The 14,935-nt window shown below is 50.7% G+C and overlaps 1 protein-coding gene across 10 annotated transcripts; it reads right to left on the reverse strand.

Moving 5' to 3' along the window:
* Window positions 1–400: 400 nt before the first annotated feature.
* On the reverse strand, window positions 401–14,010 carry LOC134520968 (G-protein coupled receptor 83-like). 10 transcript variants are annotated; one of them, XM_063346918.1, is made up of 8 exons: window positions 13,661–13,920; window positions 13,111–13,214; window positions 11,033–11,327; window positions 10,246–10,608; window positions 9,349–9,474; window positions 7,900–8,033; window positions 2,834–3,442; window positions 401–865 (listed from the first exon to the last, which is right to left on the reverse strand). In XM_063346918.1, the coding sequence occupies exons 4-7, from the start codon at window positions 10,588–10,590 to the stop codon at window positions 2,848–2,850; spliced, it is 1,200 nt and encodes a 399-aa protein (XP_063202988.1). In that variant the 5' UTR covers window positions 10,591–10,608; window positions 11,033–11,327; window positions 13,111–13,214; window positions 13,661–13,920; the 3' UTR covers window positions 401–865; window positions 2,834–2,847. The 10 variants fall into 10 exon arrangements, with proteins under 10 accessions (XP_063202988.1, XP_063202986.1, XP_063202981.1 ...); XM_063346916.1 differs by having other exon boundaries at window positions 10,246–10,931; XM_063346911.1 differs by adding an exon at window positions 13,389–13,539 and having other exon boundaries at window positions 10,246–11,327.
* Window positions 14,011–14,935: the final 925 nt, after the last annotated feature.

Consider the following 14,935-nt stretch of genomic DNA (forward strand, 5'->3'; position numbering starts at 1 on the left):
CTTTGAGGAGGGGGGAGGCTTTTTCCAGTTAGTCCTTTTAAAGTAGGACATCCCAGCACTTTTTTTCCTTCCTGAGCCCATAAGACGTAGCAACTCTTAAGCTTTTTGTGGCCATCTCCTGGTTTGTCCTGAGGCTGCCATCACTCATGTTTCCACTCTTGACAGAAACTTTCCAGTTGCTGGGAGAAGCCCACCCACTGTACCTTTTAACTGCGTCTCATTTACATCCTCAGCTCGTGCTAAAAACTCGTGCTACAGCAACCGAAGGATGAAGGATGCTGGTTTTTACAGTCTTTGGGGAAAAGGCTCTTAACCTTCTGAACTTCTGAAGATATTTGAGTGGAAACAGGCCACTGCATTTCTGTGGTGGAAACCAAAAAATCCGTACTGACATCCACCTTTCCACAGGGAAGAAATAATATTTTAATAAAGTGGAATATAGGGTAGTTTGAGGGCCATTGACTAAAAGTTGATGAGGAGTGAGGAACAGTAAAAGGGCAAATGACAGCTTCTCTTAATAATTAAATGATGTGATGCTCATTGATTAGAGATGCTTTTAACATTTTGAAAAACTCACAACGCTGTTTTTCAACTGAAAATGGACCCTGCTTTACACGGAGAGAGCACAGTCCCTGCGCTCAGCAGCAGGCTGCCTTAAGTTCCCATATTCAAATAATTGTTAGTTTCCAAGTGAAGTGCATCAGGGATCGTGTGTTCATCCATTTCTGCTGCCACTCACGATGCTCCGCTCTCTGCTCCTCGTGCAGACGTTGCAACGTACACCTGAGCTGCAGGGACGTGGCCGAGTGGGGTCAAGTGGCCCGGAAGCGAGGACATCCCCTCCGTTTTCTCCTGTTCCTTCTCACTGTGCAAACGGGAGAAAAAAAAAAAAATCAATCCTTAGTTTCCCTTCTTCAGTTTGTCTCATCCTCCCCCCGGAAGGAGAAGGGAGCACATCCTCATCCCCACCAGGAACCTGGGTCCCCCCCACCTCCTCCCCAGGAAAAAGCTCTGTTCGGGCTATCACCAGGGTAGACCAGAAGCATCCCTGACCGCGGGCTGCCATGACTGACTTTAAACTGCCAAAAACCATCACCTGGTTTTCACCAACTAGACAAACCCGGAGTCCTCAGCCGCCCCTCAGAGGACATTCCTGTCATCAGCCCTGTCATCAACTTTGTTGCCTTCTCTAGACACATTCAAAGACCTTCACATCCTTCTTAAATTGTGGGGCCCAGAACCGCACACAGTGCTCAAGGTGAGGTCGCACCAACGCTGACTACTTTTTACCCAAAGCAGTTTGTCTGGGGTTTTTTTTTGCTACAAGTACAAATTTTCCCAATGAATTTCAGGCCTGAGGACCAGAGATTAACCACCCTGGCCAGTCTGTACCAGAGCCCCTCTGTCACCATTGCAGCACATACTGGGTCACCGACTCCAAGCTTTGAAGGATCACCCAGGAACTGTCAGGGCTCAAAACACATGTAGCTTTATTCCTGCAAAATACTTATGGCCACTAAACCCAGAGCGTGAATGGATAAGTAAGTAACTCAGCGTTTTCCTGTCTTTTGTCTGTCTTCTCCAAGCAAGAGAAGTCCCTTGCTCAAGCTCAACCAGGGAAGCTGGGAGAAGTCTGGCCTCTCTGGTCTTGGTGCAGTTTTTAAGAGGGATGGTATGATGGAGAAAGGGACATCACTGGCCAGGCCAGGAGGTCCTTCCAGTTCCTGCTCCCTAGTGCCCAGCCACTGCTCCACATTGCAAAATCATGTAGCATTTCTGGTTTCTTTCTGCCTTTAATGTCTCTTTTCCATGTCTTTTTCTTTTTTTTTTCTCTCTCTCTCATGTACTAAATCTTTCCTTTGTTCTGTATCCTTTTTTTCACCTGCCTCCCAAGGGTAGCTAAATTAAACTGCATTTTTCCCAGGACTGTAAACAAAACCTTCCCTCTTAGTCAGAGTCAATTCCGTTGTTTAAATGAAACTCTTTTACGGCAATTAGTAATTATGCAGAATGATTTCATTCTTCAGTTAGTGAATGCTACAGCCCCGATGAAATATTTTGTGGCCTTTTGTTTAATGCCAGTGTAGGTTTATTTCCTAAACTAGTGCATTTATAACAAAACCAAAAAGAAATTCTCAAGGGACTAAATTTGTCCGCCTGAGTGCCATCTGAGCTGCTGCCGCTGATGTCTGATGTGCGTTCCCTTTCCCACCTCCTCGGAGGCTGGTTTTCCGCTGCTGGCCCTGCAGCTCCAGCAGCGGCAGAGGGATGAGTGGGCAGAAGGAGCGAGGGGAGGAGGAGAGGCACCATCTGAAGGGGAAACTGCTGTTTCCCGACCCTTACCTTGGCTGGGAGGCTTTGGTATAAATTATCTGGTGAAACTCCATTCGGATGGAGTCAACCTGGATGTCCAAGTCCTTCCTTCAAACGTGTGTCAGATGGGTCCATTTTTGTTGCTCTGCAAAGCCCCGTTGGTGTCGTGGCACGTGTTATGAGCTCTGACACAGGCCAGTGACTGGGGATAGCATGAGCAATGATGGAAACCTGGGTCCCGCTCCCTCTGCTAGTAACAAGATGGGAAACCCCCAAAAGCAAATCACCCTGTCTGTGGACCTCCATGTCCCCTGAACGCCGACCTGCTCCTTGGACCAGCTGCAGCCCTGGGCTCACAGCGGGGGTGCTTGAGGGGCTTGGCTCCCACTGCACCGAGTCAAGGGGTTGGCTGCTGTGATACAAGTCAAAAGTCAGTAGTAAAACACCAGCGCAGCAACGTCGATTCCTGAGGCGAAACAGGGACATGCCCTTTGATGTCTGCCAAATCCAGCTAACTCACCTCAGCCCTTCGGCTCACAGGTCCGTGTTGGCCGTCTGGATGTTTACGGTGGAGCAAATGGTCTGCGAGGCAGGTCCCTTCCTGTACCTGGCCTGCTCCATCCACGCCTCGCGGCAGGACGTAACCACGGGCGGCAGCATGTTGTCCTGAGTCTGAGGCACCTTCTGGCACATGCAGAGCAAGGACTTGAGCTCCGAGCGGAAGCTCTCGTTGAGCCAGCAGTAGATGAAAGGATTGTAGCAGGTGCTGCTCATGGCGAACCAGTGCAGGGCGAAATAGAGGGAGTTCTTTGTCTTGATGCCGAGACTGGAGATGAGCACAACGTAGCAGTTGAGAGGGAACCAGCAGACAGCAAACACCACCACCACCAGCACCAGCATCTTGATGCTCTTCTTCTTGTTCTTGTGGTGGGTGATGTACTGCTGTGTGGTGATGTCGCCGATGGCGTTGCGGAGCCACAGCTTCTTGGCCAGGCGCGTGTAGGTGACAGTGATGATCAGCAGAGGCAGAAGGTAAAGAAGGAGAAAGGTAGACAGGTCCAGATACTTCCAGACCAGCTCTGCAGGCTCAGGAAAATCTGGGAGGCACAAACTCCGGATGGTGGCTTCCCTTGAAAAACAAAGACATACATATATAGCATCTGGCCGTCGCCGTGCAAACGGATGCTGCTGATTTGGCAAACCACAGGGCTTCCACACCACCCACAACCACCTCCTCAGATTCGTAGTGCAGACAGAGGAGGGCCAGATGTTGCCCACCTCAACAAAACAAAACTCAATCAAACCTCTGTTTCCCCAGAAAGTCTTCTCATGCTGTTCTCTGTGTCTGTCTTATGAAGGATAAGCCTGGTCACTGTGCATCGTTATCTTCTTTCCCCTTAAATTGTGTTGTCTGATAAAAGAAATTCTCAGAAAGACAAACTGGAACTTCCTCTTAGAATTTTAATTGAATGAGTCCCTCGCGTCCCCTTAACGTGGCAAAAGTCACCCCTGATGGCCCATTCCCACAAAAGGGGCTGCCCTGGAAGAAGCACTGACCTGGCTGTATCTACCCCTTCCCCGTGGGCACGGGCAGAGACATGGCGGTGCCGCTCTCCTCTGCCCCAAAAACCTAGTACAGGAGGAAAGAGGGCAGTGGGTGACCCCTACGCAACTCTCGCTTTTCTCCAAGTCCCATGGGTGATTCCTACACACCTGGAAACAGGACACCTTATGCCCAGTTTTCCCGGAATGTGCCCGCCCAGGAATCCAGCCCGGGATGTGTTAGTCCTCTTGCACGTGGGCTGTGTGAACTGCTGTCTGGCCAAGCACAACTGACCCGATCTTCCCGGGACACGGCAGGGTCACGGCCCGGGCTGGGATCAGCGCTGCAGCACGCCTGCAATAGCTCTGACTTGTCTTTGCCAGGTTGTATCTGCAGTCCATGCCCTACACGGGTACACTCGCCTTCCCTTGCCCCCCAGCAGGCACAGGACCCTCGGCCAGCGCAGAAAACTGCTGCACCAGCTGGGAAATCAAAGCCGTTACGGATGGAAGGGGCTGCTGGAGGCTGGGATCCAGCCTCAAAGGCACAGCCCTGCCTGCATGGACAGCAGTCCTTCCTTCCCGTACCGACCATCCCTTTTCCATCAGCTTTTCAGGAGGGTGGCTGTCAAAACCCTATTGCTACATCTTAAAACAGGCATGACGATTAGAAAACCGGGTCCCTTAACTCAAGTTTAACGTAAACCGTTTAACTTCTGACGATCAACTAACAAGAGAACTGGGTTTAACTAGACGCAATAGCTTCTTTTAACAGCACTTCAGCAATCTGTCCCATTCAACCCAGCCGATCCAGGCTTTGTTTGCTTCTTTTAACAGCACTTCAGCAATCTGTCCTGCTAAATCCAGTGGATCCGGGCTCTGCTTGCGTTTTCTGGCTGGCGCTGGCCCTCAGCCAAGGCACCCCAGCACCCTCCGCAGGGCACCACACGTCCCCTCCGCATCCCGCAGCAGATGACTGGAAGTGATGAGACTGTAGGAGAAAAGAGCACTCGTGCATTTATTTCTGGTGGATGCTTTCTCCTTTTCTTTCCTTTTTTTCCCCCCTCTTTTTCTTTCGCTTGTTCCATTTTGCCCTTGTCCTCAGCTCACTTCTATTTAGCGCAGACTTTAGTCCCCGTCAGGCTGCATTATTTGTTGCAGTATTGATTAGTATCTTTAATATCCTGTTTTCAACCTCCGGAGTTGTCTTTTGTGCCACAAATAGAAGATTGCTTGAAAACGGACGGCTGCGAGCGGGGCCTGCGCGCGGCTGTCGGAGGGATGACAAAGGCTGTGGGAGCAGAGCTCCGCCGAGCCTGGCTGTGGAGGACCCTGGAGACGCTGCTCGAGAGGGGAACTGACGCAGAAGGGAAAAAAATCATCCTTTATAAACCATGCTCCTGACCTTTTTCTGCCCGGGATCTGGCTCACCGCCAGCGTGGGCAAGGCCAGCCCCTGCCTGCAGGCAGCTGTGCCTGCCTGCCTGCCGAAGGGGACCTGCCAAAGCAACCGGAGATCTGGCAGGAGAACCAAGAGTGGTGCCCAAGGTGACACTGCAGCGTGGGGTCAGACCCGCCGTGGCCGTGGAGGAGCAAAGTCATAGGAAAAGAGCAGAAGAGATGGGGTGGGAGCGGGGTGGTCATCCCTGACTGCCCCCCTGGGAATCGGGGAACACCTTGAGCTCGGAACGGTGTCAGGGGGGAAGGCTGAAGGTGAAGGCTGGGGAGGGTGATGCTCCCGTGCTTGCGGAGCTTAAAACCACATTTGGACAGAACAGGCAGCAGAATGAGTCCGCAGGCAAGGAAAAAACCAGCTGCTGCCCCCTTCCCTCTCACCCTCTAAGGAGGGGGCGCAGAGCTACGATTATTTCAGGGAAGAGGGTGGGTGAGAGCAAAACCAGGCAGGCCGCTGGCTTTTTTGGTAAACTCCGGTATGACCATGGACTCGTCCACACTGTGGTGCGCTGCAGCCAGAGAGGTTTGATGCTGGTGCGGCCCATGTTCTCCTGTCCCCAGAAACCCAACAATCCCCGCAGTGGGACTTCTCAGGAGCCCCTGGCCCTGCAGGAGCTATTACGAGCAATATTACAACGGCGATTTTTATTCAATGGAAAGCAGGGATGAGAATAGCACGCCCTGGAAGTCCTTATATCGCCGAGCCGCTTCATGCCGATGCGAGGCCAGGTTTCCTCCGGCCGTGCTGAAGGATGAGCAGAGACAGGTGCTGTGAAACAGATAGCGGCGTTTGTTCATTCATAAGCAATTTGTTCAGTCATACCCACACATACAGAACACAGCTGCGAAGCAACGCGAGTACAGGAGTAACCCAGCACTTTGTTTACAAAGTCTAAGCAGTTGAGGATACTCTATCCCCCACGGAGGAACCTCTCAGTCAAATCAATCACAAGCACAAATAAGGAAGGGCCGCCAAGCCCCAGATTGCGCTCCCGTTTTGTGTAACCTCTCGCGTACAAACGGCAATAAAAAGCCTGTGCGGGCGGTCAAACGCTCCCCCTGCCATGCCGATGGGCTGCGGTGTAGGAAGTGGCTGTGCTGTAGGAAGATATTTGTCCTTTATACAGAAGCCTACAATACCTAGAATACTGTAGGTATTCTGTTGAATACCTACAACAGAAATCTTTCTCCTGCTGCCTATTACCGCCGCCTCACCCTGCTCCCTGGGACACCACGGTCAGGTTGAAAATACCGTTTGCTGTAAGATTATCCCCTTGGCCTCAAGTCTGGCATTCCCGCGAAGTGCAGGCACCAGCAGCGCGACACACTGCCACAAAAACACCAGTTTGTGTAGCATTATGGACTGTTTTCTAGCCAGAAGGAATCATAGCAATGTCACAGGTGGGTGGGGACAAGAGGACCACAATAGGTTGGGTACCGGGGAGGAACAAAAGACTGTGAGGGCAAACCAACCCACACTTCTGGTTCTTTATTTCTCCCTGGTAGAAAGGGTGACCTCCCAGCAATGAATGCCATCACTAGACCAGCTGGAAGGCGGAGGGGGAAAAAGATAACCTTTTTTTTTCTTCTTTTCTTTTTTTCCCCTCTAGATCAGAACCTTTGCTTTCTTCTGATACTTCAGTGACCCTCATGTGGATGTAAGATTCCACTTCATCTTCTTTTAATGGCTACTGTTGTGTTCAGCCAAGCAAAGAGCTCCCTTCCCTGCTGGGCAAGGCAAAGCAGCACTCCGAGATGACATTTCCCCATCGAGGCACTGTTCCTCTCGCCAGCCCTTCACCGCAGAGGAAGAGGCGGAGGCTTCTCTTTTGCTTGTCCTGTTTATGTAACGTTGGGCAGAGGAGCCTCAAGCTTTAAGGAAGCCTGGTCCTGTTTCATAAATCCAGATGGATGCAATGAAAGGAAGCTAAAATGTATGAATCAGCGCATGAAGTCTTGGAGATCCGGGGTTCATGGCCCTGCTGACTCACAAAGGCGGTCCTCTCCTCCCTGTTCTTTCCGCATAGTCTTGCTAATGTCAGTACCAGATGTTAACAGCATGAGCTTTATTTTCTTTTTTTTTTTCAAACTGCAGCTTTAGCTCTCTCTTTCCTCCTTGCCTGAGCAAGTTGGCTAGACGTGATCTTCTTAGGCCTAAGGAGCTGAGCGAGTGTGAAGAGGGAAGAGGAAAGGCCCTCAGGAGAAAATGGCTTTCTCAGGACAAAGCACCTCCTGATGGTGTCATGACACTAGAGAAGGTTTGTCTCAGCAACTTGCCATGCCCTGGCCACCCAACTGTGCCTGGGGCCTTCCGCCAGCATGAGGTGAGACTCATCCCCTCGTCCAGGTGTTTGGGTAGTGGCAAAAGCAAACCCAGGTCCTGAGGAGATGCAGTGAGCCAGGCGGCTCTTCCAGCGGGCCAAGCCTCTGCTGTGGGAAGCGAGATTTCATCCCCACACAAACTCTCACCAATTCCACTATGTCCTTCCCCAAGCCTGGAAGCCCTTCTAGCAGGTCTCACTGCTGAGAGCCACCACCACAGAAGGCTATTGGACTTCTTAATGCTTGGTTGGAAGGGGAAATAACTCACCTGTAGTTATACTGGAAAAGTTTTTGATAGATGGCGTGGGGTAGGGAGAAACAGGTTGCCATCAGCCAGATAACAGAGATGCTCAGTGCTCCTTTTGTTAGTGACATCCTCTGCTTCAGCGGGTTCAGGATAACCTGCAACAGAAACTTCACCGTGACTCTCATCTCACGGGAAAGCAAAGTCCCTTCACCAACACACAGAGCAAAGGCATTTTTTGGCATGATCTAACGCTGTTAAGAAAATAGCAGCTGTGATAGGAAAATGCCCTGCTTATTAGAGCGACACAGAAAATGGGAAACCTTGAACTTTTCAGTCTGTTCAGAAGCGCTTTCAAATAAACTTTTTCCTCTATTTTGTTCTGCGGGGGCCATTTTCCTTAAATTGTGGGTTACATTAGGCAGGAAAAAAAAAGATATCTACACATGTTTCTTCATTTGTGGGCATGTTGGTTTATTCTATAGGAATTACGTACAGAAATGTCTCCTGTTCCGGCTGAACTTACGAAGCTGAGCCTCTTTTGAGTTAATGTCTCCCCTCTCTGGAGGCATTAACTTACCTCTTATGAATTTTTCTTCGTTAGATGAAAAGGTAAAGAGCTTATAAAATCTGAGGGTCTGGAAGATGCTCTTTGGCTGATAGGAAAGGAGAGTGAGTGCTGGAGATAAGCGTGTGGCCAGGGCTGCCCTCTCTTGCCTGCGCTGGCAATGCAGCGAGCGTTTTTCACGGCGGGCAGCGGACACAGCCTGGCTGCGGGGAGGTGGTGGGTACCGTCTTCTCACAGCTCTGAAGTCTCCTCCCAGTTGGAAACAGAGATTTCCCACTCTGCCACTCCCCTTTATACTGGTCCAGCATTCGTCATATGTCACGGGACTTTAGTCTCCGATTTTCTTTTTGTCTCCCTGAGACAGCGAGCTGAGAGTTGCTGCAAACTCCAACTGTCCTGCAGCTTCTTGATGTACCAAATGCCCAGACTGGTGGTTTTATGGGTTTTGGGGTGGTAAACCGAAAAACTTGGGAAAGTTCCCTGTAGAGCTAAAGTAGCACTTTGCACCCAGCATCGGCTCCGCTGTCTTTCAAGGCCCCCCAGGTAAAGCAAAGCCTCTTGAATCAACTTGCCCTGCCATACTTGGGGGCTAGGTTCGACCTGGCTCTTTTCAAACTACTTGAAAAAGGTGTCCTCACCCTTTTCTGCTGAAAGTCTGGGAGTGTCCTGGGAAACCTGTAATGCCGCGTTTTGTTTTTTCCCTCCTCCTCGGGAGCCTACAGAAGTCCATCAAGCCTTCCTACCCCTAAGACACAAGGTGCATCTTTGAATTTAGCTCTAGAGCCTTCTCATTGGATATGGGTTTAATCCCCAAGATTTGGCCACCTTGAACCCACGGCTCGACCGAGACTGACAGGGGCTTGGGAAGAGCCTTGCAAGGGAACGGCGGACGGGCAGCGTTTTACCTGGTGCCTGTCCAGGGCGATGGCCGTCAGGGTCAGCGTGGAGACGTGGAGGGAGCAGTACTGCACAAAGCGGCTGATGTGGCACATGGCCTTTCCAAAGATCCACGTGCTGTTCACAAACCGAACCTAAGGGGAAAACAACAGGCCATCAGCCAGCAAATGTACTGCAAACAAATCCGCAGGGAAACCCTTTGGATTGCACTTGAGCTGGCACATGGATTTTGCTTGGCTGGCTGGGCAGCTCTGTCTGGAACCCAAAGCAAGATTAGTTACGCTGGATTTTAAACCACCTTTACACTAAACAAGTGGTGCTGTCGCAGCCCTCCTGAACTATTCGTCTAAACGCCATTTGTGAACAGTGGTGGTAACTTTTTGATTATACTAATAACTATATCTGGAACAAGTGGACCAAGTCTCGGTCACACAAACCCGCCTTCAGGTCTGGAGAGCTTTCAGTGAAGACTTTACCCAACTGGTAGCTCTGAAAAGCTTGAGTACTTTCTTCCAGTCACCTGAATATGACTGGCATTCAAGTTGGTTCGACCCACTAAGTATGAAGTGTGGCTCTCTAATGCTCTCCTGCGTGTACGTTAAAAGTACGTGTTCATCCAGGAACTTATTCTGCATTCCCCAAGAAGCTCTTGCTGTGGTTTGGTGGCATATTTGGAGAGCCTTTAGAGTCTTTTAGGAGAAACAGAGCCTAACAGAGCAAAGAGAGCCCACAGGTTGCTGAACAGTGTTTTACTTGCCTGGCAGAGTTGTCTATTAGACTTGATTGTGTTGGGTTTGCTCCTCAGCCCTAGAAGAGCATGCACAGAGAGAGTGTGACCACCAGGCAGAGCATTCTTGTGAGAGACACCCCTCCTGGCTGAAGGGACAGCACAGTGGGCCACTTACCAGGGTAAAAGGCGTGTTGAGCAGCGTGATCATAAGGTCGGACACCGCCAGGTTGACGATGAAAAGGCTGGTGGCTGAGTGCATCCTCTTGTTCTTCAGCACCACGTGGCACACCAGCACGTTCCCGAAGAGAGACATGATGATAATGACCGAGTACGCCACAATTAGGAGAGCTTTCACTGTTGGTTTCTGGGATTCCGGCTCGTATTTAGCCAGCTCAGCAAATTTCTCCCACTCAACAATGCGGCTGTCTGTCCAGTTGAAGGTGGTCCTGTTGGTTGCTTGGTAGATTGACATGAGTTTGGCCAAGGAAGAGTAATGGTCCAACTCCTCAAGAAATGCCATCGTCTGTGACCTGTATGACTGAAGCAACAAGCGAGGCATGGTGGGTTAACCTGAATCTTCAACCAGCTCGAGGCCACTGCGATAACAACTCCAGCTCACGTAGCAAGTGATCCATCAGCTTCAACTGTTTGGTTCTCTAGGAAGTTGGTGAAGATGCAGCTGGCATTACAAACACCTTAAAATGGCAAGCTGGAGGGAGCCTCTAAGGTGCGATGGGTTCCCCAGGGGCAGAGGCAGCACCGGGGACAAGTTCCAATGGGTACATTGGAAAGGGGCTGGTTTGGGACCACGTGTTTTCAAGCCCTTCATATACCAAGAAGAGCAACAGCTTCACAGGCAGGCTGGAAAGAAGAGCTAGTTATTACATGTAGCAAATGTAGGAAAACCTCAGGTGGGGCTTGAAGTTGTTGTAATCTCATGTCAGCTTTTTCTTTGTTCTCACCTGAGTCCATTTTCCCTCCAAGTTCCACAGAAGGCTGCGCTGTTGGCTCTTTCATCCTCTACTTCAAAACACCCAGTTCTTTTTTGTTGAAATATAAAGGCAGAGACATTTGGGGGATCATTTTTAAGAGCACCGGTAGCTTTCATCTGCATCTAACCCCAACAATTATTCTGAAACGATTCAGAACCTGAAAATTGTATGAGAAGTTGACTTTAGTCTGTCTCACATTTTCTCCTCCAAAGATCAACTGAATTCTGCTTCCGGTGCTTCAGTTTCAGCGAGAAAATGGTCTTTCCTGCAAAAGAAAAACTCAGCAGCGAAGAGGCATGCAACTGGGAAAGGATCCACTTCCAGCATATGCAAACCAACACACAGCACTAGGTACACAAGAACAATTCCCTAGAGACAAAAATCTCTGCTCCCTCCATTTTTAGATATTTCTGGTGATTTTAGATTGCATTGATCTATTGATGTTAGGTGGAACCTATTAACTATGCACACCGGTATTTACAGATCTGCTACACAGAGGAGGAGAAAGTCGTTTAGAAGCTCTGTCGGATTCTCCGGGAGGGTGGCTGGTTTGGTACATGCCATTCCCATCGAGTGCCGTGGCTGTGCGCACAAATCAATGGACCTCACACGGTGTGAGGGATTAATAAGCAGAGCTTTCAGAGCGCTAAAAGGCTCCCTGATACCTTCCCACCCAGCAGAGCAGCAGGCTACCCGGGGCAGCCGGCTCGCTGCATGGCAGGAGGTGGCCTGAAGCAGACATCCAGCAGACCCCAAGCCAACACACTGCTCAGTCACGGCGGTGGCCTTGGCTGCAAACGCCACCAAGAGTCACAGATCACTGTTTTCTGATGGAAATAAGTGTGTTTGTACCCCTGTATTCCCATAATACAATCTGCTTTGGCTTGTTGGCTTACCCTGGGGAGTGTCAGGAACACTGGAGGACCTACCAGAGGATGCCTCTCAAAAGCAAGTGGATGTTAAAGCAGCTCCGTGTGGTGGAAGAAGGGAGGAATCATCCAGGAGACAGAGAGAATCACATACCTTGAAAGGAGTCTATGGCTGTTTTCTGGACAAATTTATGAGTGAAAGAAGCCTGGGTAGGACAGAGAGTCTGACAAATGGCTCCCGGATTCTGCTAGAGCAACGCAGATGTAATGCAGCGGGCAGTACAGCTCCTTGTTGTTCTCCCAACAAGGTTGGGAGATGGTATTGGGAGCTGATGGTGTTGGGAGCACCAGCCCTAGACCAGGTCCCGGCCCGGCTCACTCACCAGAAGTGAACCCGGGGAGCTGCCAAGAAACCGGGAGCAGAGCCAAAACCAGGGAAAGGGATCATTCGCCTTGTCTGAAAAAGATGGTTGGCAGACGGCACTCATCGCAGCGAAAAGTCTCTGAGACCAGGAGCTTGGTATGAGTCAGAAAGGACTTAATGCTTACACAAGGAATCAAAGAATCCAGAACTACATCCCTCCGTGCTTCTAGTGGAGGGAGAGCAGATGGGCACTAAGGGCCTTAAGAGACCTGCGAGGTTCATCCCATGCCTGGGTAAGGCAAGCAGGACTCCGCTCCTCTTTATTGTCCCTTGTGGTATATACTGAGGATATCATTCTTTCTGGTGTATGGCAGCTCTCCGTAGGCAGTGAGCTGCAGCTGCACTGAGCTGCAAGGGCAACGTAGCACACGTGTAACAAAGAAATATGATTTTAGTCAGCTCCAGCTGAACCACTTTGATCTCTGAATAAGCACAGTTGGGATATTCATGCTACCCTGAAATGCCATCGCTGCGCTTGAGAGAGGGTGCTGTGGTGTGACAGATGCAACAGCCTATTGCCTTCCCTGCATCGATTTACGTCGGGTTCTCGTGTGGAAACTTGTCTTTGCTGCCATGAGATGAGGCTGAGTTTCAAGAAACTGCTGTAATGCACGGGTCAAATCAGATCTGCAGCCCGCGTGCTTCACACTGGTGGGTAGCAAGAAGAAATCTTGTACAGATTATTCAATTTAAAAAAGCCAAAGAGGTTTTCTCAAGTGCCCCCATGATTGAGAACCCCCTTCCTCGAGGACTACCTGTAGCTCACAGTGATCCACGGCCTTAAATGCGGATGATGGGCGGGGACCTCTCTTCTTCCTTACTACATATAGCCATTTCTCTTGCACCTATGTCCAGGTCCCTGTATAATCAAATAAAAAAGCTGAATAATCTGAAATCGAAATAAACAGTGTTTTCAGCTGGATCAGTTTCCTGACCTGACCCACTGCACGGCTGAACCTTGCTATTTCCAGGGAAGGCGTTAGGAACAAATGCCCAAGGAGAACGGAAGAGCTTAAGATGACCGAGCAGTAACCTGATTTTCTAACGTGGAATTTCTCCTTCAGATTTTTCTCTATCCAGTAAAACATCACTTTCAGTAACTGTTGAAGTTCTCGGCATTGGCTGCTGCCTTGGACATGAGCGCAGGTGCAGCAGAGAGGACTCTCGCGTTTCCCTGAGGAAGCCTGTGTTTAAATGCAGGTTATCCTGATGAGTTGAAATACTACGGTTTCATGCAATAAAAGAGTTTGGCTTTCAGTTTCTGTTACTTGATACAATCTGCAGGACCAGAGAGACGGAGCCTACCTCGGTACAACTTTCCCCAGCTCCTCCAGCATCCGGCTGGCTGAATATTCCTGGCTGCTCCAGCGATCGTTCCTCCCTGCTGTAAAAACGTTAACCTTTCACGCTCGCAAATTTCAGGGCGTTCTTTCCAACTGCCGCCTGCCAAAGGGCCGGAATTCCGACTAAAACCCCACTTTTCCTTCCCCACTGAACCAGACCAGTCTTTCCAGGAGAGCGTACACGTCGCAAAGCGCAAGTTATATACAGTTTCCCACCAGGAAATAAACGACCGCAAACCAGCACTTACCCCCCACCCCCGCTCCCCGCTCCGCCATCCGGCCGTTCGCATCCCCCGCTGCCCGGTTCCCACGGGGCCGCGGCGGCTCCTCCGGGTCCCGTTACCGAACGCGCCCGCGGCCGCCTCAGCCACGCCCCCCGCCCGCGGATTGGCTGCTCCGCACCCGGCCGGGTGCGGAGCAGCCAATCCGCGGGCGGGGGGCGTGGCTGAGGCGGCCGTCTCTACTCCATTCATAAAATACAAAAAAGCCCCAGGCGCGGCGCCAAGCTGCCCCCCAAAGCAAATTCGGATTTATTTCCGTGCCACACTCTTGTACATGCTTTACAGGCATTAAAAGAGAGGTCCGGGCAAAGACGGAAGGCCTCTGCAGGAATCATAACTCAGGTGCTCCTCGGTGGCATTTCGGCCGACCGAAGAGCCGCTGACAAGTTTCGCCGTCTTTAATTTTTAAAGCATAGGAAACGGCAGATAGGATGCTCCTAGCTCCTAGGATGCTCCTAGCTCCTAGGATGCGCCTAGCGAGAATTGGCTGCCGTTGCTTTTGAAGACGCGCCGTCTCACAAGTTGTCGTGGAAAAGGAACAAGATTCTTTTCTTGTAAGAGACTTGGCTGGTCTCAAAAGTCATTAACGGGAGGCGGAACGATATATCGTTTTCGTCTTCCATGTGGGTTGCCAGAACGCATACGCACTGATGCTGAGGATGAAAGTCTGATCTCCCCACATTAATTCTCAGAGCAGCTGGTCTGGAAATTTAGCGCCTGCGCGACCTTTCTGAAAGGGGGTTGTTGAAAAGCCTGATTCAAAGCCCAGCGAGCTCAATGGAGATCTTTGTGTTGACTTCTCTGGGCCCCGGATCAAGCCCTCGGGCAGAGCTGTGGTGCCTGCAGCCACCCAGCGAGGATGTGGCGACCGCCGAAGGGCAGAGTCCACCCCAGCCAGCGTGCTGCGGGGCTGCGGAGCATGGTGCCTTCAACGCCTTTTCCAGTACGGAGCATCT

The sequence above is a fragment of the Chroicocephalus ridibundus genome, chromosome 9 (assembly GCF_963924245.1).
Source record: "Chroicocephalus ridibundus chromosome 9, bChrRid1.1, whole genome shotgun sequence".
Lineage (NCBI taxonomy): Eukaryota > Metazoa > Chordata > Aves > Charadriiformes > Laridae > Chroicocephalus > Chroicocephalus ridibundus.